The sequence below is a fragment of the Lissotriton vulgaris genome, chromosome 5 (genome assembly GCF_964263255.1).
Source record: "Lissotriton vulgaris chromosome 5, aLisVul1.2, whole genome shotgun sequence".
In the NCBI taxonomy this organism is placed as follows: Eukaryota; Metazoa; Chordata; class Amphibia; order Caudata; family Salamandridae; genus Lissotriton; species Lissotriton vulgaris.
Window position 1 is genome coordinate 1510528879 of NC_141693.1, and position 26254 is coordinate 1510555132.

The 26254-nt window shown below is 49.9% G+C and overlaps 1 protein-coding gene across 1 annotated transcript in view; it reads left to right on the forward strand.

Moving 5' to 3' along the window:
• Window positions 1-339: 339 nt before the first annotated feature.
• LOC147712880 (triggering receptor expressed on myeloid cells 2-like) overlaps window positions 340-26254 on the forward strand; it is a 696111-nt gene continuing 670196 nt past the window's right edge. The window contains exon 1 of the mRNA XM_086923542.1: window positions 340-488. Within this exon, the coding sequence (XP_086779668.1) occupies window positions 446-488 (43 nt within the window). The 5' untranslated portion in view covers window positions 340-445. The remainder of the gene's footprint in view (window positions 489-26254) is intronic.

Here is a 26254-nt window from a genome sequence, read left to right on the forward strand (position 1 = left end):
GTCTCACTGATCCTGATAAAGCAGCACTGATACCACACACACACAATCCCCAAAAGAGAGACGCTCACTCATGGAGGGAGTGGGGACAGTGCCAAGGATTCTCCAACGCACCCACACTGCAAAGGGGTAACACTGCTCAAATATATGTGCCAGCATCATGGTGACTTCAGAACCTCGCCCTGTCCACGCACCCTGTCCTGATGACCTGTGGATGGAGCAGGGCAGTGAACGCCTACAGGACACACGCACTCTTTACTGCCCAGAATTTCAGGTTATGAAATACTTTAGTCAGACTTCCTCTCACCCACAGAACCCACAGTGCCTACGCCTAGAGCTGTCAGCACTTCCTATGAATAGAGACAGAATCAGACAAAGTGCCAGATGAAGCGGCTGACATTTCATTCCTCGAAGGCTCCTCAAGCTGGCACCTGTAGGGGTGCACAAGATGACATTTCCGGTCCTCCTCCTATTAGTCGGTGTTGTTTCAGGTAAGGAGAGCTCACAATAATCTGCTGGTCTCATTCAAGAGACTCATTCACTGTTTGCTGTGTTATGTTACAATACGTATAGCACACGTCTGTCGTTTGTATGGCCTTGTGTCACTTGAAGCAGTCTGGGTTAACCCTACCTCAGGGTTGTGGCGTCCCTTGTTGACCACTCTCATTGTGACGTAGTGTTATTTTGTCAAATGTCTCTGACGATGGAATGTTCACTCATTGGGTTAAAGTAAAGGCCACTTCCGGTTGGAGCTCTGAGGTGATTGCCTCTGGGTGAGCCGTGGGACTTTGCTTTCCTTTCTTTTCATGAGAATGAACAGTTAGCTTTTATCTAGACATTGGGGTGGTATGCACTGCTGGGGCAAGAGAGCTTCATTTCCAACCAGATGGCCGTGGTGCCATGTTGTGTGTAAGGATGTCACCAGGGTGCCGGATGCATTCTGTTGTTAATTGTGCACATTGTGTATGTCTGTAATTTATTGTTCCGTTGCAGTGTTTGGGTGGCATTACGTTGCCAACTAGATGGCTTTGGTGCTGTGCTGTGCAGTGCTCTTGCAGTAAAGTCTGTGTGGCGTGTTCTAATTAGGGTGACCATGCGTCGCTGATTTGCCAGGACAGTCCTTGAGAGCCCCCCCCCCCCCGCCCCACCCCACCCCCAGAGGGTACTATTCCTGGACGGCCCCTCCCCTAGACAGTCCTTTCCTCTGGAGGCCCATCTCACAATGCCTGGAGTGTCCTATAGAGGAAGCCCTGTCTCGTGAAACATGCTGTGTAACTATCAAGTTCAGACTGGAATTAGGGACTGATGCACCCTCACGCATGAATAAAGCGGGCTTAAGGACTGGGATGGGTAAGGGGAAATAAAGAATATTACAGGGAGTAATACACATTTTATTTCCATTAAATTCCAAGTCCTTTCAACCCAGTTCCAGAGATCAGCACAGAGCGCACGACAGCTGTCAAGTCAGTACTAGGGCCCATGTAGTACAGCACAGTAAACAAGGGAAAATCTACTGGTGATATTTTGAAAGGGAGGATAGAATAGTGCACTCTCACTTCACTGGTGGAAGGCACAACTGTAGGAAAGTGCCCCTTTCTGTATTGTCACCCCCACTTTTTTCTCCAATTGCTGATGGTTATGGCTCTGATAGTGCACCGGAGTCTGCTGCTCATACCCAGTGCCTGTGCTCTCTCCCTTAACCCCTTCGGTGCTGATGACGGCCCCCAGCCATCATGCATCACAGTGCTCGTGTGCTGATGACGGCTGGGGGCCGTCATGAACCCGCCCACTTTTAAATACGGCCGCACAGGCGCAGAATCGCGGCTGCGCTCAAGGGATTAAACTGTTATGTTCACTTTAGTAATACCAAATTGGCAAAGACTTTACCCACTATAAGTCCCTAGTACAAGTTACAAGGAGAACCTGGGGCATTGGTGGAAAAAGGGTCCCCAGGGCCGCAGCATGGTCTTGTGCCACCCTGAGTGATCCACACAAACTACTGACAGTGTGTCTACCATTGCAGACTTCTAGAGCAGTGCAAACTGCTCAAACTCGACTCTGCCCTCACCATGTGTGGCACAGTCACCTACATTTATTTTTATGTATGTCAGACACCCCTAAGGAAGGCCTCCTGAGCCCAGGAGGCAGGGTGCATATAACTGCAAGCCTATATGTCCCTATTGTAGTTATGTATAAGTGCAAGCGATCCCATGGGATAACATGGGCTGTCACCCAGGCATACTCGAGGTTGCCTGCTACATTATGGTACAGACAAAATTTGTAATGTTTGGTATCAAATTACATACCTTGTCCTCATTGTCAAAGGCAATGTGGCATGCACCCAGGTAGAGACACTGTATGGTGCCTACCTGGTTGCCCCAGCTCTCCTATGCTTTGGCCGGCAATCCTGCGTTTTCCCTCACCTGCTGCCGCCAGGACAAGATTCTGACCTCCTGCTAGGCAGTGTGAAGAGTCAGAAATGCATGGGCAAGAAGGAGGTCACACCCCCCTTCTCCCATGCAGGCTAGTGAAAGTATACATCAAGGCAGTGAGCTTCAAAGTCTTCACATCCTCTGATATGCATGAGGGATGACTAACAGTGGAGGAAACAGCCCTCCCCCTGCCCCAGGCACATTTGCTCGGGACAGGTTGGAAATAAGCTATGCAAGGTAGAAGGCTGATGACCTCCAAGGTGATCACCATGGTGTGTACACTAAAAATGCTTCTCTCTGAGTTTAGGAGTCGCAGAATAGAGGGTTCTGGGTAGAAAAGGTAACCCACTCCACTGGATGTGGTCACCTCAGGGGCAGATAAGCTGCAGGATGCAGCTGTCCATTGGCTACTCGTCTCCACACCCCTAACTCACTTAGATCTAGGATTTAAGGGAACCCCCTGACACCAGAACCTCAGATCTGATCAACCTGCATCGAAGAAAAACCAAGAAGGAACCCGTGTCCATGACAACAGGACTTTGCCTACCTGCTAAAGCTAAAGAGGGATACTCTGTCCCTGTGGCAACAGACTTGGAACTGTGAGAATGAATTTCATCCTCAGCTCAAACTTGCCATCCCCTGACTCACGGATCACTGTGGAAGCCAAAAGCACCCTCCGACTCACCTGGACTAGTGGCACTAGTCCCCTGCAGAGCGCAGGTAAAAACACTTCCAGGATCTTAAGTATCACTGGCCATCAGGCCCAAAAAAGGATCGCCGAAAACCAGACGGTCCAGTGGATTTTGGGAGTTGTAGTCCTGCCTGTCCAAAGTTTCAGGCTGCTACCTTACTCCCCCGGACCCACTGAAGTGCCCATACCTTTTAGCTGGTTATACCGCTGCCAAGGCTTGTGGGTCGCCAGTCCAGCAACTGACCCCTAAACTCGACACTACATCTAGAGGGAACACCATGGAACCAGCAACTGACATCAGCAACTGTATCTCCTGTTTGTTTTTGAACTTGTTTCTTGCAGCACTGTGTAAGCTGTTAAATCAGCATCAACTGTGACTTCCGTTCAGCACCATGGACAGCCAGAGCCCCTTTGCACCCGGACTCCCTGGGCTAGGTAAAATTGTACTGACTGCCGTTGCCTGGTCCTAGGACCGGCCCAACTTCAACCCAGCAAGTGTTCCACATAATTCAACCTCGAATTGGCTGATGGTCACCAGTTTTTTTCCCACTGACTGCAATGTTATCTTTATCATCTATTATTTTCCACTGATTTAATATGGCTTCTAAAATCTATAACTCTGGTTATCGGTATGATATTCCATTCATTTTGGTGTCTAAAATAAGATACGTTTATAGATTGGCGTCAGATTTCTATCGAGTCATTTTAATTACTTATCATCCATGTTGGTACTCTGAAATGCATAACACATGCTTCTCTAGTAAAGCCTGACTGCTCTTTGCCACTTTATGAGGACTGGGCTAAGGATTTATTAGTGTGAACCCCAGGACTATCTGTGGATCATTGTGATAATATTACATGGTGAGGCCTAACCCCCTCACCACATAATATTCCACTTTCCTACAAAAACCAACTAACAGAAGCCACACACCTACGTGGAGCACTAGACCTGGAGGAGAAGCTCTTTATGTTGAAGGAATGCAATGTAGATCCCCCACAACCATCACAAAGTAGTGAACTAACCCAGCCTCATGATACAAGTGCCTGACTCAAAGCTACTGATGGCAGAGTACACAATCACCCAAGATGTGAGTGCTTTAAATAAGGGCATGGAATAGCAGATGTTAAAGTTTGTCACAAACCAAAGTTCCTGTCTGAAGTAGACTGAAGTAAACAGAAATAACTGTACATGGACCACAGATAACAAACAAGGGTACTCACAAGGACAACCCGCTGCCCGGTTGCTTTCTCCAAGATCCTAACCAATTACTGTGTCTCCTTAAGGGGCTTAACCAAGTAAATTAGACCAATTTCCCATACAAACTTCCAAGTTCCTTCATATATGGCCCACATACACCAATGTCCTCAAAAGTCCTTTGAAGGTATGAACATCACTAACTGGACTGAAACTCCTCCTTCTTCAGACTTACATTCTTACTCTTCCAAATAACATGTCTGTACTAATCAGGCCACTCAGAGGAACTTTGAAGCCTAGAGGCCACTTCTTCACTTATACATGATCCTGTACAGAGGAGAAACCACAGCCCTTATCCTACTGGAGCTCTCAACCGTGGTTGATATGGTATCACACCTCATCTTCATAAGGGGACTTTACAAGATTGGCATCCAAGGACCTGCCCTCTGCTGGATTTCTTCTTTTGTGACAAGAAGAAGGCAGACAGTCAACCTGGCTCCATACTTCTCAGAAACCCAAGAACTGATATGCGGAATGCCCCAAGCCTCATCACTCAGCCCCACCCCACCCTCTTTAACTCCTACGTGACCCCCTCTTGGCCAGTGACATCAAGATCCTTACCTACGCCAATGACGTGCAACTCATTCTGTCCCTCTTGGATCATACCCCCAACATGAGGAACAAGTTAACTGCCTGCATGTTTGAAGTAGCCAACTGGATTAAGTCCAATTGCTTCAAACTTAACACTAACAAGACAGAGGTAGTGATCTTTAGATATAATACCTCCCCGTGCACTCAAACTGGTGGCCAGCCAACCTCGGACCCACTCCCACTCCCAGATCACATTCCAGAAACCTCTGGAACATCAGTGATATCAAGCTGAATATGTCCACCTAGTCAGCACCCTCACCTCATCCCTACTTCCACACCCTGAACATTCTGAAGAAGATTTAAAAATGGCTCACGAGCAACACCAGAAGAACCGTCACCAGTGTCCTCATCACCAGCAGACTGAACTATGGAAGCTGCCTCTATACCAGAATCTCCAAACATCTCACTAGACAAAGACAAAACATTTAGAATGTAGCGGCCAAACTCATTTGCAACCTCCCAGGCACAACCCACATCACACCACACCAGGGGGACCTCCATCGGCTCCTGATACACAAGTGTGTACACTTCAAGCGACTCACCCACACGTTCAAATCACTACATGCCATGGGCCTGACCTACCTGAACAGCTGCATTTCCTTCCACAAAATATCTAGGCACTTCCGCTTAGACTGACTCCTATTTGCGCTATGGCCAATGTTAATACCAGACACAGAATCGGAGGTCAAGCCTCATTCTTTACTTTTAAAGCATGACAGACATCCCACTCCACATCAGAGCCTCCTCTTCACTTTTTGAATTCTGCAAGAAGTCGAGGACCTGGCTCTTCGACTATCACCCACCCCAGTGGCCTGGCTCCCTCTCCTGCACAGCGCTGGTAAACCCTTGCGGGTGATATTGCACTCTACAAATACACATAGCATAACACAACCCAACACACAACTGTACTGTATCCACTGTCAGTTGATGTAGCAAATTCACACCAGTCAGCAAAATTAAATAAAATGACCACCCATCTATATATGGACATCTTGTCCTGATGTGGGCCAAAAGCTTCACATGTTGAAAATGGAATAAAGTACCCAGATGTTTCTACTGACATGAGTACAGCATAACAATAACCTATCTCCATCCGGCAGGTCGGTGTCTTCATCAACCTGGAAACAGCTGGGAGATCTGCAAATAAGCATGATATTCAAACATATTCCATGCCAGAACCCAAAATTTAGACCATAATGAATTCTCCCCAAGCTAAGCAGGCTGGGATGATAAGGAATATCCTGCCTAGGATGTGAGGATATGGGATACTCAGCATAGCCGGTCCAGTCTTATGAATGTGGACCTCTGACAGGAAAAGTAGGCCAAATCATAAGGAAGAAGTATATACCTACAGGGCTCTATGGACCACCATCCATTCCAAACTAGAAGGACATGGGCATTGAACCAATGGCCCTTGTTCCTGAGAAGGGAGAAGCACCCACTGCCTACCCTTCTTCTACAAGTGATGACCACAGCAACCACAGGACATTATTGTTTGTATGTCTGTATAAGGTGTTTCAATAAAGCGAACATAGCAAAGAGGAAGTGGAGATCTGTACATTGTCAAAGAGATGCATAAAGTCAATGAGTAATGGGATTGGGTTCTAGGCAGTTAATGAATTGTGAAGTAGTGATTTTAAAAAGTGAGTCTTAAGCTGTTTTCGAAATTGGAAGATACGGGGATGTTGTTCCAGATCCTGAGTGCAGACAGCAAAGTACTTCTTTTTTCTTTTTTTACACTTCTTAGTCTGAAGTGTGATGGTTTCCTGGCTGTGGGTGTGCCGGGGGGTTCCTGTTGCCCTGATGTGACTATGTGGCTGCCCGAGGCCACACAGTGGCCATCAGGAGGGCGGGCCCTTAGTCGCAGAGGGCTGTCCCCCCATCCCTTACATTGGTCAGCCACTCCTCCCCAGGGCAGGCAATGCCCTGTTGGAGGTGGACGGGTCAGTGATGCGCGTCCGGGGCGGCAGGCAGGCAGAGGGGCTATATCTTTCCCCCTCGCCATTTTCAGGCCTCTTTGCGGCTCTGGACGTCGACCGCATTACTTCGGGGACACTCGTCCCAGCTCCTGAGGTCTCACTGATCCTGTGGCTGCCCGAGGCCACACAGTGGCCATCAGGAGGGCGGGCCCTTAGTCGCAGAGGGCTGTCCCCCCGTCCCTTACAGTGGTCAGCCACTCCTCCCCAGGGCAGGCGATGCCCTGTTGGAGATGGGCGGGTCTGTGACGCGCGTCTGGGGCGGCAGGCAGGCAGGCAGAGGGGCTAAATCTTTCCCCCTCGCCATTTTCAGGTCTCTTTGCCGCTCCGGACGTCGACCGCATTACTTCGGGGACACTCTTTTGTCTCGCCTCTGGTCGCCGTCCAGACGTCCGGTCTGGCGTCGAGGCGATGAGTCTCCGGCGTTCGACGGTTCGCGTTGCCTGCGGTGAGTGGGGAGGATTTAGGTGGGCTGCGTTCCCACGGAAAAGCGTTGTAGGCAATTTTCTTTGTCCGGGGGCATGTGGGGTCACTGGTGCGGCTCCGGCAGGTAACCCCCTCCTCCTCGTCCGTACCCCCCTCGTCGGGTAACCCCAGTGGCACAATTGGTTTAGTGCATGGGACTTCTAAGCAGTTCTTGCCTTAAGTCATGCTGAGGTTGTGAGTTCGTGTCTCACCTGGAGCAGTTGATCGTTTTCTCGGTGTCTTCGTTAAGTCTCCCTCCATGGGTACTATTACTCCCAGCGTCTCGTGTTTCTGTGCGTGCATTCGAGGCGCTTATTTTCTTTCCTATCGCTGTACACGGTATGCAAAGAGCATGATGAGGAACGGATATAAAATAACTCTTTGCAAGGCTTCGAGTCTGATTTATTTCTGTTTATGCACAGTGCGTTTAGGGAGGAAGCAGGGGGAGCAGAAGTCAAACACGCGCGCATGCGTTAGCTGCATTATTCATCGGGCAGGACCTTTACAGCCAGGCTTGTTCTAGAACGACCACTTATTAGCATGGAATCTTTCTGTAGGTTCGGGAAGTTCTAGTGTTTTCTGATCTGACCGTCAATCATGGCGCCCATCTCAGGCCTCTGTGTGCTAAGATGTGTTTGCTCGTTTGAGCGCTAGGTTTCATGGCGCTTTCTTGGTATCTCAGGGCCCAGATGTCTGTTATTGCTTGCTATAATTAATAAGCTCGATTACTAGGTTTCATGGCGCTTTCTCGTTATCTCAGGGCCCAGATGTCTGTTATTGCTTGCTATAATTAATAAGCGCGATTACTAATGCAGCCGATTATTTCTGGTGTTGTCGGCTAGTGGTTAGCTCGTGTTTGTTCTTTAACTTGTATGGGTTTGCCTTCCTTCCTTCTCGTGTATGTGCCTCCCAGGAAGCAGAACTTGGTCGATAAGGTGGGTCCACTGCTTACTTGATTGGTAAAGAATCTATCCTCATTCACATAATGGTCCTTTCAGCGGTGGCACACCATGCTGTGATATTGTTAATTTGGGTACGGCTACTATGTTCTCATAATGCTGAGCGCCACTCTTCCCCGTTCTTGGGCGGGTGTCTTCTACGGCGCGTGCCTCCACGCACGTCCACGGCGTTGGCCATGTCCCGGGCGCCCCTTGGGGCTATGATCATTATCTCCCCCCACCCCCCCGTCTCTTCTCGCTGGCGGCGTGCCCATTGGGCCGGGTTTCCCCCTTGGGGCAAATCTATTCTTGGGCGCCTCCTTCTTCGAGGATCTACCTATGCTTTGTTCAGTCGCGTGCTGCCCCATGCATTCATTGGCAGGTATGTGCCGTGGGGTGGCCTCATTTGTCGGGGCCCAGTGGCTGAGTCGTAAGTGGGGGCTTGGCCTGGAGGCTAATGGCGGACCGCCCCCACTCTCCTCCCGGCGGCCATTTTGTCATATGGGATCATGTTTCCGACTCTTTTAACGGGCGGGGCCTTTAGACATTTCATGCTGGGGTTATTCCAGAGTGGGCTCTACCCGTTGGTGTATGCTCGTTCCCTATTTTCCCCTGCTACACGATCAGATCGCATTGTGCACCATCTCAACGGCTTTGATTCTAGTGCATACTTTCCGCTGTATTATGTGTTTTAGCCCGGGGACACCATGCAGGTGAGTCAGGCTTACTAGGGGGCCGCGTGTGGTGCGTAGGGGATATGGTGCTCTACTGGGGTACCTCGTGTTGTCGGGGCACGTGGAACTTTCATGCTGCAAGCATGCAACTCTTGGGGACATTTGTTTTCTTCGAGTGGTTTGGCTCGACTTGGTCCGCTTCCAGCCCGACATGCCGGGCTATTTAGGCATTTTCTGGTTTCATAGAGCGCTGATCTGCGAGCAGGGGGGGGGCTATGCATGTGAAGTGGTGCTGCCTTCGATATGGCTGAATTTAGTGCTGACGAAGTTGCGGTTCTCCTGACCGGTCGCCCATCCTCCTCGGCAGCCGCAGGAGGGCAGGGGGTGCCATGCACTGGGGTGCGTGCACAGGAGTACCACTGCTAGTTTGTGGTCTAGTTTCGAGACCGCTACCCAGTTGGGTAGGTTGCAGCTAGCTCATTAATGCGCTGCGTCCCGTGCCTCGGGATGCGATATAGAAGTTGGTTGATGTATTTGAGCATTGCGTGAACTTGTGCGTTTTCCGGTTCTTGTTTACTAGGTGTAGGAGCATGCTTGGTGGTACTCGATGCCGAGTATTTTATTCACAGGTGGGCCAGCTGCAGCCAGTTCTCTGGCCCGTGGACAGCCTTTGATTCTGCTCACCTTTGTCTGGCCAGTTGGCAAACTGGTTAGGGCGCCCGTTCTTGGGAGCAGGGTCCGAGGTTGCGTCTGGTAGTTTTAGTTTGTCGTACATGCTCTAGAAGCAGGAAGCCAGTGGTTTATTTCGAGGCTTGGGGTCTGCGGTAGGCGGACTTCCTCCTTTGTTTGCGTGATTCCAGTTTGTCGTTAACATGTTCACTATAAGTGAACAGGTCCAACCCCGGTGCCCCGGGTATTCTCCCGCAGTATTCCAGCCGCAAGGTAGGAATTGGGCGCACTTCCCTTCAGCGCCGGTAGCTTCTAGTGTGTTGGGTTTGCGGTGTTCGCAGTACATCACACCCCGGCACACCGCCAGGCCATATCGTTTGAGTTACTTCAGTGGATCCGACAGATGCGCCGAGCAATGGAAGTTTAGTCTCCTGGCTGCAGATAGACAGGGCCCCGTGCCAGAAACATGCATGGAATAGGTGCTCTTTTTAGTGGTCAAGAATAGGTTGCTTTACAATTCCTGGCGGGTGACATACCGTTCACCATCCTCCCTCTTGCAGCGGGATATCGGTGACATTCTTATGTCAGATCGTAGTTTGTCAGCATGCCTTATGCCCTACTGATCCCCGGTAGTTGTGGTAATTTCCAATAGGGTGGCCCCTGTCCTGGCTGGTGTGGGTCGGTATTTAACACTACAACATGCGCATAAAGATTCGAGGCAGGAGCGAGGGCGTCGGGTTGTTTCCACCTCCCTGCTCATTGGCTGCCGTTAGCGAGGAGTCCCTTGCAGGCTCCTGTTTATTTCTGTGTTCCTTTATCCAGCCGTTTTTTCTGCTTTTACCGGGAAACTTTCACGGGATCTTTTGCACTGCTGCGTCCTCTGGTATAGGGCTATGCCTCCCAGCAGGCTAGATGCGTTGATTACACAGTAATGCAGTATGTGATGATTACAGTGCTGTAGGAGGCGATGGATACAGTGGGGCAGGACTTGTAGCAACTCCAGTGCGCTTTCTGCCCCCGCACTGTGTTCTTGTAGGCGGCTGAGCGCTTCACAATAGGAACAGCATTGACACAGGAGGAAAAACTTACTAGTGTACAGACTACAAGTTGTCTTTCAAGAAAAAAGTGGCCTGTGTATGTTACAAAATTTTATCAAGCTGAGGCGCGAACATTGCTCTAGATGCCAGAGCGCCGCATAGAAGAACCATTCAAGTAATACAAGCCAGGGTTTATGCTTCCATCATGCTGCGGGGCAGGAACTGTAGCTTTGTCTTTACAAGTGTTTTATATAGCGCGGCCTCGGCATAGGTGTCAGGGCGCATTACAGAATCAGTTTCACTACAGGGGCGCTGAGCTAATAATTCGATTAGACAGAAACGTCTACAGTTGCTTAGGAAGAGTTCAATTTACACAAGCTATGTTCTGCTATTTGGATCGTGTACACCTGTATTGGAAGTGCTTCAGTGTGTGTGAGGCAACCGGGCTAGCAGCAAGCCGATACCGCATGGTATGAGGTGACTAATGTGTATGTGTAACTGTGTGCCCATATTAGAGATTGTGTTACTCCAGACTAACAGTAAGCCAACCATGCATGAGGTAATCGATATTACAGGTGATCGCATATCCAGTTCTAAGATTTTATGCGATACACCAGCCAAGCAAATGCTACTGCATAGTGTGACAATATGTACACACAACCGTTTGCTGGTGTACAGGAGATGGGCAGTGTTTCTGGCCACCACTGCACAGATACAGTATGTGGTGGCTTATTTATTAAAGGGATTGGGTGCCCATCTTTAGGGGGCCTTTACTAGAGCAAGCCATCCTCTGCATGATATATGTTCAGGTGTCTGAGGCATGTTTGTTAGAGATGTGCTACGCACCATAACCTGCATGCTGTGGCCGGAGGGCATGTAAATGGGAGGCAGGTAAATGAGTGGCCATACAGAGGAGTTGAATGGAACAGAAACGGTGTGGGGGGTACGCAGCGTACAAGTGAATGAGCGCCTGTCACCCGCAGGAGTGATACCGAGCAATGGGTCATGTGTGCACAGCTGTCTCATGAATGACTGCTCGGTCCAGGAGAGGCGCGTTGGTGTGCGCTCAGGGTATATGTATGGGAATAGACGCCTGCTCTTGCGCATTTGTAAGGCCATTTTAGCGTTGGTTGGACCCCATCTATCATTATCCCAAAACAAGACAGTGCGACTGTCCGAACAGATGTACGTAGAACACTACAGTGTGGAAGCAGTGTGCCAAAGGTGTTAATTTTCAGTTACGTATGTCATTGGCGTCTTTTGGGTCCGTTCTAATATAGTAGAGCAGGCATCCCATAGAATTACACGTTTATGTGTGCTAGGGGGAGCCCCGCGCCGCCTTGTGACTCTTTAATGGCTGTGTGGAAATTTTCATTGGCTCCAGAATATCATACATATTGTAGTTTGGCTGATGTGCTTACTCCTGTGGCCCTCAAGTGGGAGGGGCCCTCTCTGTTGGGGTATTATCTTTCTGTACTGTCTTGGCAAGGTATGACCGTATGGAAGTCCGTCTAGAATATGCCACAATTCGGATATTTAGCTAGTTCTAGGTCTAGCCCTAAGCTAATAGGTTCATAATAACCCATTGCGCATAGCAATCACCGGGGGCATTAACCAAGAGGTATAGTTAGTATTGTCTTTGTACAATCCTGGGACCTGCACTGTTTTGAACTTAACCTATGAGAAGAATAGGTCTCATGACAATAGTCTATTTGCTTCCATAATACTGCTGTTGTCTGTCTGTTCTTCCAAGGCTCTGGAATCTGGAAAGCAGCTTATCTGCAGAGCCATCCGTTCAGGAGCACCTGCTGCCTATCAGTAGTATGTAGGGTCTACAGCCGGCAATGTTACACTCATTTATATGCTAGTGGAGTAGCTGTGCTACCACTGCCTGAGCCTTTCTGCCTATAATACCTAAGAAGTGGGCCCCTAGTAGACTCTCATATAGAATTGCTCCAGGAGTGAAGTTACAGCTGTTGGGAAATTCAGAATGTCTCCCGGTTTCCTACACCCCTTTTCTCGTTTTCACTATTATGGGTGGTGGCATGGAATCTGGTAGGCAGCCTATCTGCAGAGCCATCAGCTCGGGAGCTGCTGCCGATCAGTAGTATGTAGGGTCTTCAGCCGGCAGTGTTACACTCATTTCACATACCTGTGGAGTACCTGTGCAACCACTGACTGAGCCTGGACTGCCAATAATACCTATGAAGTGGGCCCCTAGTAGACTCGCAATATAGAATTGCTCCAGAAGAAAAGTAACAGCTGCTTTGGAAACTCAGAATATCTCCCGGTTTCCAACACCCCTTTTGCTCGTTTTCACTATTATGGGTGGTGGCATTGCACGATGGGCTCCTATCAGGAATTGGACACACTGTGTCTCGTTCACGGTTATGGGTTTGGGCTCCCCTGGCTTGCGTTGGATCAGCCTCGTGTTTTACCGGAGTACCTTTATATATATTTGGGCTCCTCTCTAGGTGAGTAGCTGGCCTGAGGTTGATATCGCCATTATTGGGAGCACCTGTGTGCAGCCTAAATCCTTTATGGCGGGTGTCGTAAGTCAACCTTTAGACATGCTATTTTCGTAGCATGGTCTTAGCAGCCTCCAGGCCGGGGGGCATGTGTCCAGCTGTTTACCTGTGCAATACTGTATATGAAATACAAGTTCACCACGCATGTGATACTAAATTATGCATTGCACTCTGAAATATACCTCTGTACTTTGCTGAAGTATAGTTGCACAAGCGTACATAAAGCACAGTTTGCAGTTGAATTTTTATAACTGCGCTTCAGCAGAAGTTTTACATGACTGGGTGTAGTCTGCTGAGGCTTTGTGTGGAGGTGTGTGGTGGATTTCAGTGGCATGCGCTGGTTCTCCCATTCTATAGATAGGGAGCGATAGCAGCAGGGGAGGCCGCCGCATCTCACGGTCTCTGTTCAGTGGTATGACCTATCGAACCTGGGATAGTCTACACTACTGCTGTAGAGGGATTTGTTCCCGGGGGTATATGCTGTTTAGTGTCTAAGGGGCATTCGTTGCAGCGGGCGTGTCAAGATGCAGGTCGGGATCTCTAGGGGACACTGGGTCTAAGTCCCAGCAATCCCTTTGTGGTGGTCGTAAGTCATCCTTTCAGACAAGTTATCTTAGAGGTAGCGTGGCCAAAGCGTCATGATGTAGGTGGGATCTTAAGGGGGCACTTGATTTCTGTCCCAGCAATCCCTTATTGTGGTCCTAAGTTATCCTCTCTGACAAGTTACCTTAGAGGTAGCATGGCCTAAGCTGCCTCCAGTCTACAACCCGAGAGGGCAGGTGTGGCCTGCTGTTAATACCTGTCAATCCTGTATTGCCATATGTACGACATCGCCCAAGTTATAGTATAATATGTACTGACCCCTTCATTGTCCCTGTGCTCTCTTGAGTATAGCAGCACAAGCGTGCATTGTAAGCAACCTTTCTCCATGATATGGGAGAACGGCATTACACCAGTGGTGGTAAGCTGGGTATGCCTGTTGACGCTTGTGGTGAACGGTGGGGTTTGAGTTTCAGGGCATGTGCTGTAATGCCTTGGATCGATACGAAGCGCCTTCAGCTGTAGGGGCTCCCGCTCATCACTTTGTCATGTCTTGGTAGTATGACTTCACGAGCCGGGGATGGTTACACTGAGGTTGTAAAGGAATAAAAGACCCGGGGGTATCTGCAGATTAGTGGCAGGGGGGCCGGGATTTCTTCAGGCATGTAATGTTCATGCCAGGATCAAGTCACGGCGAGGTGGAAAGGGTCCACCTCTCTCCTGTCGTTTTGGTCTTGTTTCTTTGGAGGGACAAGATGCTCTGCAGAGCAAGGGTTGCAGGATTCCCTAGGAAGCAAGGTGGTGGGGGGCCCGGACGGCGACGGTGGCCGCCGGCCGGGCTGTGGCGGAGTTACTGGGCGATCCGGAAGCTGAGAGGTGCAACACTGTACTTCAGACGGCACATAGGGGTGCCAGAGCCTAACCTAGAACCTCATGGGAGGTCTAGGAACGCATGTCGGCGCCCCAGTAGTCCTTCGGGCGGTTGTGGGCCTGAGCAACCGGGGGTTTGCCTAGATACACCCCGCAAGGGGCGTGAGTAGTGTGATTACCATAATGGTGCAGCAGTTGGGGGGTTCGCCAATGTGCTGATTGGCTCATCAGGCGGGCAGGTGGCGAGAATGCGGCCTGCCCTTGGATCGCCCGTAAGATAACCCACCGTGATTACATAATGTTGTATGTAATAATAAACCTGCAGCAAATTTTCCCAATCTTAACACTTGTGTCTGTGTGTTATTTGCGGGATGTTGTGTATGTTGGGGCGGGGGGTTCCTGTTGCCCTGATGTGACTATGTGGCTGCCCGAGGCCACACAGTGGCCATCAGGAGGGTGGGCCCTTAGTCGCAGAGGGCTGTCCCCCCGTCCCTTACAGTGGTCAGCCACTCCTCCCCAGGGCAGGCGATGCCCTGTTGGAGGTGGGCGGGTCTGTGACGCGCGTCCGGGGGGGCAGGCAGGCAGAGGGGCTAAATCTTTCCCCCTCGCCATTTTCAGGCCTCTTTGCCGCTCCAGACGTTGACCGCATTACTTCGGGGACACTCTTTTGTCTCGCCTCTGGTCGCCGTCCAGACGTCCGGTCTGGCGTCGAGGCGATGAGTCTCCGGCGTTCGACGGTTCGCGTTGCCTGCAGAAGTCAAACACGCGCGCATGCGTTAGCTGCATTATTCATCGGGCAGGACCTTTACAGCCAGGCTTGTTCCAGAACGACCACTTATTAGCATGGAATCTTTCTGTAGGTTCGGGAAGTTCTAGCGTTTTCTGATCTGACCGTCAATCATGGCGCCCATCTCAGGCCTCTGTGTGCTAAGATGTGTTTGCTCGTTTGAGCGCTAGGTTTCATGGCGCTTTCTTGGTATCTCAGGGCCCAGATGTTTGTTATTGCTTGCTATAATTAATAAGCTCGATTACTAGGTTTCATGGCGCTTTCTCGTTATCTCAGGGCCCAGATGTCTGTTATTGCTTGCTATAATTAATAAGCGCGATTACTAATGCAGCCGATTATTTCTGGTGTTGTCGGCTAGTGGTTAGCTCGTGTTTGTTCTTTAACTTGTATGGGCTTGCCTTCCTTCCTTCTCGTGTATGTGCCTCCCAGGAAGCAGAACTTGGTCGATAAGGTGGGTCCACTGCTTACTTGATTGGTAAAGAATCTATCCTCATTCACATAATGGTCCTTTCAGCGGTGGCACACCATGCTGTGATATTGTTAATTTGGGTACGGCTACTATGTTCTCATAATGCTGAGCGCCACTCTTCCCCGTTCTTGGGCAGGTGTCTTCTACGGCGTGTGCCTCCACGCACGTCCACGGCGTTGGCCATGTCCCGGGCGCCCCTTGGGGCTATGATCATTTCCCCCCCCCCCCCCGGTCTCTTCTCGCTGGCGGCGTGCCCATTGGGCCGGGTTTCCCCCTTGGGGCAAATCTATTCTTGGGCGCCTCCTTCTTCGAGGATCTACCTATGCTGTGTTCAGTCGCGTGCTGCCCCATGCATTCATTGGCAGGTATGTGGCGTGGGGTGGCCTCATTTGTCGGGGCCCAGTGGCTGAGTCGTAAGTGGGGGCTTGGCCTGGAGGCTAATGGCCGACCGCCCCCACTCTCCTCCCGGTGGCCATTTTGTCATATGGGATCATGTTTCCGACTCTTTTAACGGGCGGGGGCCTTTAGACATTTCATGCTGGGGTTATTTCAGAGTGGGCTCTACCCGTTGGTGTATGCTCGTTCCCTATTTTCCCCTGCTACACGATGAGATCGCATTGTGCACCATCTCGACGGCTTTGATTCTAGTGCATACTTTCCGCTGTATTATGTGTTTTAGCCCGGGGACACCATGCAGGTGAGTCAGGCTTACTAGGGGGTCGTGTGTGGTGCGTAGGGGATATGGTGCTCTACTGGGGTACCTCGTGTTGTCGGGGCACGTGGAACTTTCATGCTGTAAGCATGCAACTCTTGGGGACATTTGTTTTCTTCGAGTGGTTTGGCTCGACTTGGTCCGCTTCCAGCCCGACATGCCGGGCTATTTAGGCATTTTCTGGTTTCATAGAGCGCTGATCTGCGAGCAGGGGGGGGCTATGCATGTGAAGTGGTGCTGCCTTCGATATGGCTGAATTTAGTGCTGACGAAGTTGCGGATCTCCCGACCGGTCGCCCATCCTCCTCGGCAGCCGCAGGAGGGCAGGGGGTGCCATGCACTGGGGTGCGTTCACAGGAGTACCACTGCTAGTTTGTGGTCTAGTTTCGAGACCGCTACCCAGTTGGGTAGGTTGCAGCTAGCTCATTAATGCGCTGCGTCCCGTGCTCTCTCTCCTGTCGTTTTGGTCTTGTTTCTTTGGAGGGACAAGATGCTCTGCAGAGCAAGGGTTGCAGGTTTCCCTAGGAAGCAAGGTGGTGGGGGGCCCGGACGGCGACGGTGGCCGCCGGCCGGGCTGTGGCGGAGTTACTGGGCGATCCGGAAGCTGAGAGGTGCAACACTGTACTTCAGACGGCACATAGGGGTGCCAGAGCCTAACCTAGAACCTCATGGGAGGTCTAGGAACGCATGTCGGCGCCCCAGTAGTCCTTCGGGCGGTTGTGGGCCTGAGCAACCGGGGGTTTGCCTAGATACACCCCGTAAGGGGCGTGAGTAGTGTGATTACCATAATGGTGCAGCAGTTGGGGGATTCGCCACTGTGCTGATTGGCTCATCAGGCGGGCAGGTGGCGAGAATGCGGCCTGCCCTTGGATCGCCCGTAAGATAACCCACCGTGATTACATAATGTTGTATGTAATAATAAACCTGCAATAAATGTTCCCAATCTTAACACTTGTGTCTGTGTGTTATTTGCGGGATGTTGTGTATGTTGGGGTGGGGGGTTCCTGTTGCCCTGATGTGAGTATGTGGCTGCCCGAGGCCACACAGTGGCCATCAGGAGGGCGGGCCCTTAGTCGCAGAGGGCTGTCCCCCCGTCCCTTACAGTGGTCAGCCACTCCTCCCCAGGGCAGGCGATGCCCTGTTGGAGGTGGGCGGGTCTGTGACGCGCGTCCGGGGGGGCAGGCAGGCAGAGGGGCTAAATCTTTCCCCCTCGCCATTTTCAGGCCTCTTTGCCGCTCCGGACGTCGACCGCATTACTTCGGGGACACTCTTTTCCCTCCCTACCTCTAACCCAGAGCGTCAGCTAGGTGGGGGGCTTATAAGGGAGTTTTAATGTGTTCCTTTTTTCGTTGCAGGCGGAGTTACTGGGCGATCCAGAAGCTGAGAGGTGCAACACTGTACTTCAGACGGCACATAGGGGTGCCAGAGCCTAACCTAGAACCTCATGGGAGGACTAGGAACGCATGTCGGCGCCCCAGTAGTCCTTCGGGCGGTTGTGGGCCTGAGCAACCGGGGGTTTGCCTAGATACACCCCGCAAGGGGCGTGAGTAGTGTGATTACCATAATGGTGCAGAAGTTGGGGGTTCGCCACTGTGCTGATTGGCTCATCAGGCGGGCAGGTGGCGAGAATGCGGCCTGCCCTTGGATCGCCCGTAAGATAACCCACCGTGATTACATAATGTTGTATGTAATGATAAACATGCAGCAAATTTTCCCCATCTTAACACTTGTGTCTGTGTGTTATTTGTGGGATGTTGTGTATGTTGGGGCGGGGGGTTCCTGTTGCCCTGATGTGACTATGTGGCTGCCCGAGGCCACACAGTGGCCATCAGGAGGGCGGGCCCTTAGTCGCAGAGGGCTGTCCCCCCGTCCCTTACAGTGGTCAGCCACTCCTCCCCAGGGCAGGCGATGCCCTGTTGGAGGTGGGCGGGTCTGTGACGCGCGTCCGGGGGGGCAGGCAGGCAGAGGGGCTAAATCTTTCCTCCTTGCCATTTTCAGGCCTCTTTGCCGCTCCGGACGTCGACCGCATTACTTCGGGGACACTCTTTTCCCTCCCTACCTCTAACCCAGAGCGTCAGCTAGGTGGGGGGCTCATAAGGGAGTTTTAATGTGTTCCTTTTTTCGTTGCAGGCGGAGTTACTGGGCGATCCGGAAGCTGAGAGGTGCAACACTGTACTTCAGACGGCACATAGGGGTGCCAGAGACTAACCTAGAACCTCATGGGAGGTCTAGGAACGCGTGTCGGCGCCCCAGTAGTCCTTCGGGCGGTTGTGGGGCTGAGCAAGCGGGGGTTTGCCTAGATACGCCCCGCAAGGGGCGTGAGTAGTGTGATTACCATAATGGTGCAGCAGTTGGGTGGTTCACCACTGTGCTGATTGGCTCATCAGGCGGGCAGGTGGCGAGAATGCCGCCTGCCCTTGGATCACCCGTAAGATAACCCACGGTGATTACATAATGTTGTATGTAATGATAAACATGCAGCAAATTTTCCCCATCTTAACACTTGTGTCTGTGTGTTATTTGTGGTATGTTGTGTATGTTGGGGCGGGGGGTTCCTGTTGCCCTGATGTGACTACGATAAAGCAGCACTGATACCACAAACACAATCCTTAAAAGAGAGACGCTCACTCATGGAGGGAGTGGGGACAGTGCCAAGGATTCTCCAACGCACCCACACTGCAAAGGGGGAACACTGCTCAAATATATGTGCCAGCATCATGGTAACTTCAGAACCTCGTCCTGCCCACGCACCCTGTCCTGATGACCTGTGGATGGAGCAGGGCAGTGAACGCCTACAGGACACACGCACTCTGTGCTGCCCAGAATTTCAGGTTATGAAATACTTTAGTCAGACTTCCTCTCACCCACAGAACCCACAGTGCCTACGCCTAGAGCTGTCAGCACTTTCTACGAATAGAGGGGGAACCACACAAAGTGACAGGGGAAGCGACTGGCATTTCATTCTTCGAAGGCTCCTCAAGCTGGCACTCGTAGAGGTGCACAAGATGACATTTCCGGTCCTCCTCCTATTAGTCGGTGTTGTTTCAGGTAAGGAGAGCTCACAATAATCTGCTGGTCTCATTCAAGAGACTCATTCACTTTTTGCTGTGTTATGTTACAATACGTATAGCACACGTCTGTTGTTTGTATGGCCTTGTGTCACTTGAAGCAGTCTGGGGTAACCCACTCTCATGGTATTGGGGTTCCTTGACGACCACTCTTATTGTGACGTAGTGTTATTTTGTCAAATGTCTCTGACGATGGAATGTTCACTCATTGGGTTAAAGTAAAGGCCACTTCCGGTTGGAGCTCCGAGGTGATTGCCTCTGGGTGAGCCGTGGGACTTTCCTTTCCTTTCTTTTCATGAGAATGGCAGTTAGCTTTTATCTAGACATTGGGGTGGTATGTATGCACTGCTGGGGCAAGAGAGCTTAATTTCCAACCAGATGGCCGTGGTGCCATGTTGTGTGTGAGGATGTCACCAGGGTGCCTGATGCATTCTGTTTTTAATTGTGCACATTGTGTGTGTCTGTAATTTATTGTTCTGTTGCAGTGTTTGGGTGGCATTACGTTGCCAACTAGATGGCTTTGGTGCTGTGCTGTGCAGTGCTCTTGCTGTAAAGTCTGTGTGGCGTGTTCTTATTAGGGTGACCATGCGTCGCGGATTTGCCAGGACAGTCCTTGAGAGCCCCCCCCCCGCCCCCAGAGGGTGCTATTCTTGGAAGGCCCCTCCACTAGGCAGTCCTTTCCTCTGAAGGCCCATCTCACAATGCCTGGAGTGTCCTATAGAGGAAGCCCTGTCTCGTGAAACATGCTGTGTAACTATCAAGTTCAGACTGGAATTAGGGACTGATGCACCCTCACGCATGAATAAAGGCGGGCTTAAGGACTGGGATGGGTAAGGGGAAATAAAGAATATTACAGGGAGTAATACACATTTTATTTCCATTAAATTCCAAGTCCTTTCAACCCAGTTCCTGAGATCAGCACAGAGCGCACGACAGCTGTCAAGTCAGTACTAGGGCCCATGTAGTACAGCACATGGACTGAGTAAACAAGGGAAAATCTACTGGTGATATTTTGAAAGGGAGGATAGAATAGTGCACTCTCACTTCACTGGTGGAAGGCAACCTTTCTGTATTGTCACCCCCACTTTTTTCTCCAATTGCTGATGGATATGGCTCTGATAGTGCACCGGAGTCTGCTGCTCATACCCAGTGCCTGTGCTCTCTCCCTTAACCCCTTCGGTGCTGATGCCAGCCCCCAGCCATCATGCATCACAGTGCTCGTGTGCTGATGACGGCTGGGGGTCGTCATGAACCCGCCCACTTTTAAATACAGCCGCACAGGCGCAGAATCGCGGCCGCGCCCAAGGGGTTAAACTGTTATGTTCACTTTGGTAATACCAAATTGGCAAAGACTTTACCCACTATAAGTCCCTAGTACAAGTTACAAGGAGAACCTGGGGCATTGGTGGAAAAAGGGTCCCCAGGGCCGCACCATGGTCTTGTGCCACCCTGAGTGATCCACACAAACTACTGACAGTGTGTCTGCCATTGCAGACTAATAGAGCAGTACAAACTGCTCAAACTCGACTGTGCCCTCACCATGTGTGGCACAGTCACCTACATTTATTTTTATGTATGTCAGACACCCCTAAGGAAGGCCTCTTGAGCCCAGGAGGCAGGGTGCATATAATTGCAAGCCTATATGTCCCTATATTAGTTATGTATAAGTGCAAGCGATCCCATAGGATAACATGGGCTGTCACCCAGGCATACTCAAGATTGCCTGCTACGTTATGGTACAGACTAAATTTGTAATGTTTGGTATCAAATTACATACCTTGTCCTCATTGTCAAAGGCAATGTGGCATGCACCCAGGTGGAGACACTGGGTGGTGCCTACCTGGTTGCCCCAGCTCTCCTATGCTTTGGCCGGCAATCCTACGTTTTCCCTCACCTGCTGCCGCCAGGACAAGATTCTGACCTCCTGCTAGGCAGTGTGAAGAGTCAGAAATGCATGGGCAAGAAGAAGGTCACACCCCCCTCCTCCTATGCAGGCTAGTGAAAGGATACATCAAGGCAGTGAGCTTCAAAGTCTTCACATCCTCTGATATGCATGAGGGATGACTAACAGTGGAGGAAACAGCCCTCCCCCTGCCCCAGGCACATTTGCTCGGGACAGGTTGGAAATAAGCTATGCAAGGTAGAAGGCTGATGACCTCCAAGGTGATCACCATGGTCTGTACACTAAAAATGCTTCTCTCTGAGTTTAGGAGTCGCAGAATAGAGGGTTCTGGGTAGAAAAGGTAACCCACTCCACTGGATGTGGTCACCTCAGGGGCAGATAAGCTGCAGGATGCAGCTGTCCATTGGCTACTCGTCTCCACACCCCTAACTCACTTAGATCTAGGATTTAAGGGAACCCCCTGACACCAGAACCTCAGATCTGATCAACCTGCATCGAAGAAAAACCAAGAAGGAACCCGTGTCCATGACAACAGGACTTTGCCTACCTGCTAAAGCTAAAGAGGGATACTCTGTCCCTGTGGCAACAGACTTGGAACTGTGAGAATGAATTTCATCCTCAGCTCAAACTTGCCATCCCCTGACTCACGGATCACTGTGGAAACCAAAAGCACCCTCAGACTCACCTGGACTAGTGTCACTAGTCCCCTGCAGAGTGCAGGTAAAAACTCTTCCAGGATCTTAAGAATCACTGGCCATCAGGCCCAAAAAAGGATCGCCGAAAACCAGACGGTCCAGTGGATTGTGGGAGTTGTAGTCCTGCCTGTCCAAGGTTTCATGCCGCTACCTCACTCCCCCTGACCCACTGAAGTGCCCATACCTTTTAGCTGGTTATACTGCTGCCAAGGCTTGTGGATCGCCAGTCCAGCAACTGACCCCTAAACTCGACACTACATCTAGAGGGAACACCATGGAACCAGCAACTGACATCAGCAACTGTATCTCCTGTTTGTTTTTGAACTTGTTTCTTGCAGCACTATGTAAGCTGTTAAATCAGCATTAACCGTGACTTCCGTTCAGCACCATGGATAGCCAGAGCACCTCTGCACCCGTACTCCCGGGGCTAGGTAAAATTGTACTGACTGCCGTTGCCTGGTCCTAGGACCGGCCAAACTTCAACCCAGCAAGTGTTCCACTTAATTCAACCTCGAATTGGCTGCTGGTCACCAGTTTTTTTTTCCCACTGAATGCAATGTTATGTTTTTCATGTATTATTTTCCACTGATTTAATATGGCTTCTAAAATCTATAACTCTGGTTATAGGTATGATATTCCATTCATTTTGGTGTCTAAAATAAGATATGTTTATAGATTGGTGTCAGATTTCTATCGAGTCATTTTAATTACTTATCATCCATGTTGGTACTCTGAAATGCATAACACATGCTCCTCTAGTAAAGCCTGACTGCTCTTTGCCACTTTATGAGGACTGGGCTAAGGATTTATTAGTGTGAACCCCAGGACTATCTGTGGATCATTGTGATAATATTACATGGTGAGGCCTAACCCCCTCACCACATAATATTCCACTTTCCTAAAAAAAACAACTAACAGAAGCCACACACCTACGTGGAGCACTAGACCTGGAGGAGAAGCTCTTTATGTTGAAGGAATGCAATGTAGATCCCCCACAACCATCACAAAGTAGTGAACTAACCCAGCCTCATGATACAAGTGCTTGACTTAAAGCTACTGATGGCAGAGTACACAATCACCCAAGATGTGAGTGCTTTAAATAAGGGCATGGAATAGCAGATGTTAAAGTTTGTCACAAACCAAAGTTCCTGTCTGAAGTAGACTGAAGTAAACAGAAATAACTGTACATGGACCACAGATAACAAACAAGGGAACTCACAAGGACAACCGGCTGCCCGGTTGCTTTCTCCAAGATCCTAACCAATTACTGTGTCTCCTTAAGGGGCTTAACCAAGTATTAGACCAATTTCCCATACAAACTTCCAAGTTCCTTCATATATGGCCCACATACACCAATGTCCTCAAAATATCTTTAAAGGTATGAACATCACTAACTGGACTGAAACTCCTTCTTCAGACTTACATTCTTACTCTTCCAAATAACATATCTGTACTAATCAGGCCACTCAGAGGAACTTTGAAGCCTAGGGGCCACTTCTTCACTTATACATGATCCTGTACAGAGGAGAAACCACAGCCCTTATCCTACTGGACCTCTCAACAGTGGTTGATATGGTATCACACCTCATCTTCATAAGGGGACTTTACAAGATTGGCATCCAAGGACCTGCCCTCTGCTGGATTTCTTCTTTTGTGACAAGAAGAAGGCAGACAGTCAACCTGGCTCCATACTTCTCAGAAACCCAAGAACTCATATGCGGAATGCCCAAAGCCTCATCACTCAGCCCCACCCCACCCTCTTTAACTCCTACGTGACCCCCCTCTTGGCCAGTGACATCAAGATCCTCACCTACGCCAATGACGTGCAACTCATTCTGTCCCTCTTGGATCATACCCCCAACATGAGGAACAATTTAACTGCCTGCATGTTTGAAGTAGCCAACTGGATTAAGTCCAATTGCTTCAAACTTAACACTAACAAGACAGAGGTAGTAATCTTTAGATATAATACCTCCCCGTGGCACTCAAACTGGTGGCCAGCCAACCTCGCACCCACTCCCACTCGCAGATCACATTCCAGAAACCTCTGGAACATCAGTGATATCAAGCTGAATATGTCCACCTAGTCAGCACCCTCACCTCATCCCTACTTCCACACCCTGAAGATGCCGAGGAAGATTTAAAAATGGCTCCCGAGCAACACCAGAAGGACCTTCACCAGTGTCCTCATGACCAGCAGACTGAACTATGGAAGCTGCCTCTATACCAGAATCTCCAAACATCTCACTAGACAAAGACAAAACATTTAGAATGTAGCAGCCAAACTCATTTGCAACCTCCCAGGCACAACCCACATCACACCACACCAGGGGGACCTCCATCGGCTCCTGATACACAAGTGTGTACACTTCAAGCGACTCACCCACACGTTCAAAACACTACATGCCATGGGCCTGACCTACCTGAACAGCTGCATTTCCTTCCACAAAATATCTAGGCACTTCCGCTTAGACTGACTCCTATTTGCGCTATGGCCCATGCTAATACCAGACACAGAATCGGAGGTCAAGCCTTCTCATTCTTTACTTTTAAAGCATGACAGACATCCCAACGCACATCAGAGCCTCTTCTTCACTTTTTGAATTCTGCAAGAAGTCGAAGACCTGGCTCTTCGACTATCACCCACCCCTGTGGCCTGGCCCCCTCTCCTGCACAGCGCTGGCAAACCCTTGCGGGTGATATTGCACTCTACAAATACGCATAGCATAACACAACCCAACACACAACTGTACTGTATCCACTGTCAGTTGATGTAGCAAATTCACACCAGTCAGCAAAATTAAATAAAATGACCACCCATCTATATATGGACATCTTGTCCTGATGTGGGCCAAAAGCTTCACATGTTGAAAATGGAATAAAGTACCCAGATGTTTCTACTGACATGAGTACAGCATAACAATAACCTATCTCCATCCGGCAGGTCGGTGTCTTCATCAACCTGGAAACAGCTGGGAGATCTGCAAATAAGCATGATGTTCAAACATATTCCATGCCAGAACCCAACCTTTAGACCATAATGAATTCTCCCCAAGCTAAGCAGGCTGGGATGATAAGGAATATCCTGCCTAGGATGTGAGGATATGGGATACTCAGCATAGCGGGTCCAGTCTTATGAATGTGGACCTCTGACAGGAAAAGTAGGCCAAATCATAAGGGAAGAAGTATATACCTACAGGGCTCTATGGACCACCATCAATTCCAAACTAGAAGGACAGGGACATTGAACCAATGGCCCCTGTTCCTGAGAAGGGAGAAGCACCCACTGCCTACCCTTCTTCTACACATGATGACCACAGCAACCACAGGACATTATTGTTTGTATGTCTGTATAAGGTGTTTCAATAAAGTGAACATAGCAAAGAGGAAGTGGAGATCTGTACATAGTCAAAGAGATGCATACAGTCAATGAGTAATGGGATTGGGTTCTAGGCAGTTAATGAATTGTGAAGTAGTGATTTTAAAAAGTGAGTCTTCAGCTGTTTTCGAAATTGGAAGATACGGGGATGTTGTTCCAGATCCTGAGTGCAGACAGGAAAGTACTTCTTTTTTCTTTTTTTACACTTCTTAGTCTGAAGTGTGATGGTTTCCTGGCTGTGGGTGTACCAAGATCCACCAAAGATGGAGAGCTTGTCCGCAAGATAAGTGGGGTGCTAGCCGTGATAGCTTATTTAAATGTATGTTTGATACCATGGCCACACACAATGCTTTAAGTAGACTAGAAGAGGTGCAGTATCTCCATGGGACTTATCACAAAATATCAGTTTGTCCTTTTTCAGGATTGGACATGCCCTAAATTACAGAGGCCACACTACTCTTAAATGGATCTTAGTTACACTTCATAGGTAATGTTCTGGCCTCCAATCTGTCACTCCGGGTTTTTTTTAAGGTGTCTTTCGTTTGAAGGTTAGATGTAAGGACAGAAGAGCAGGTCCTG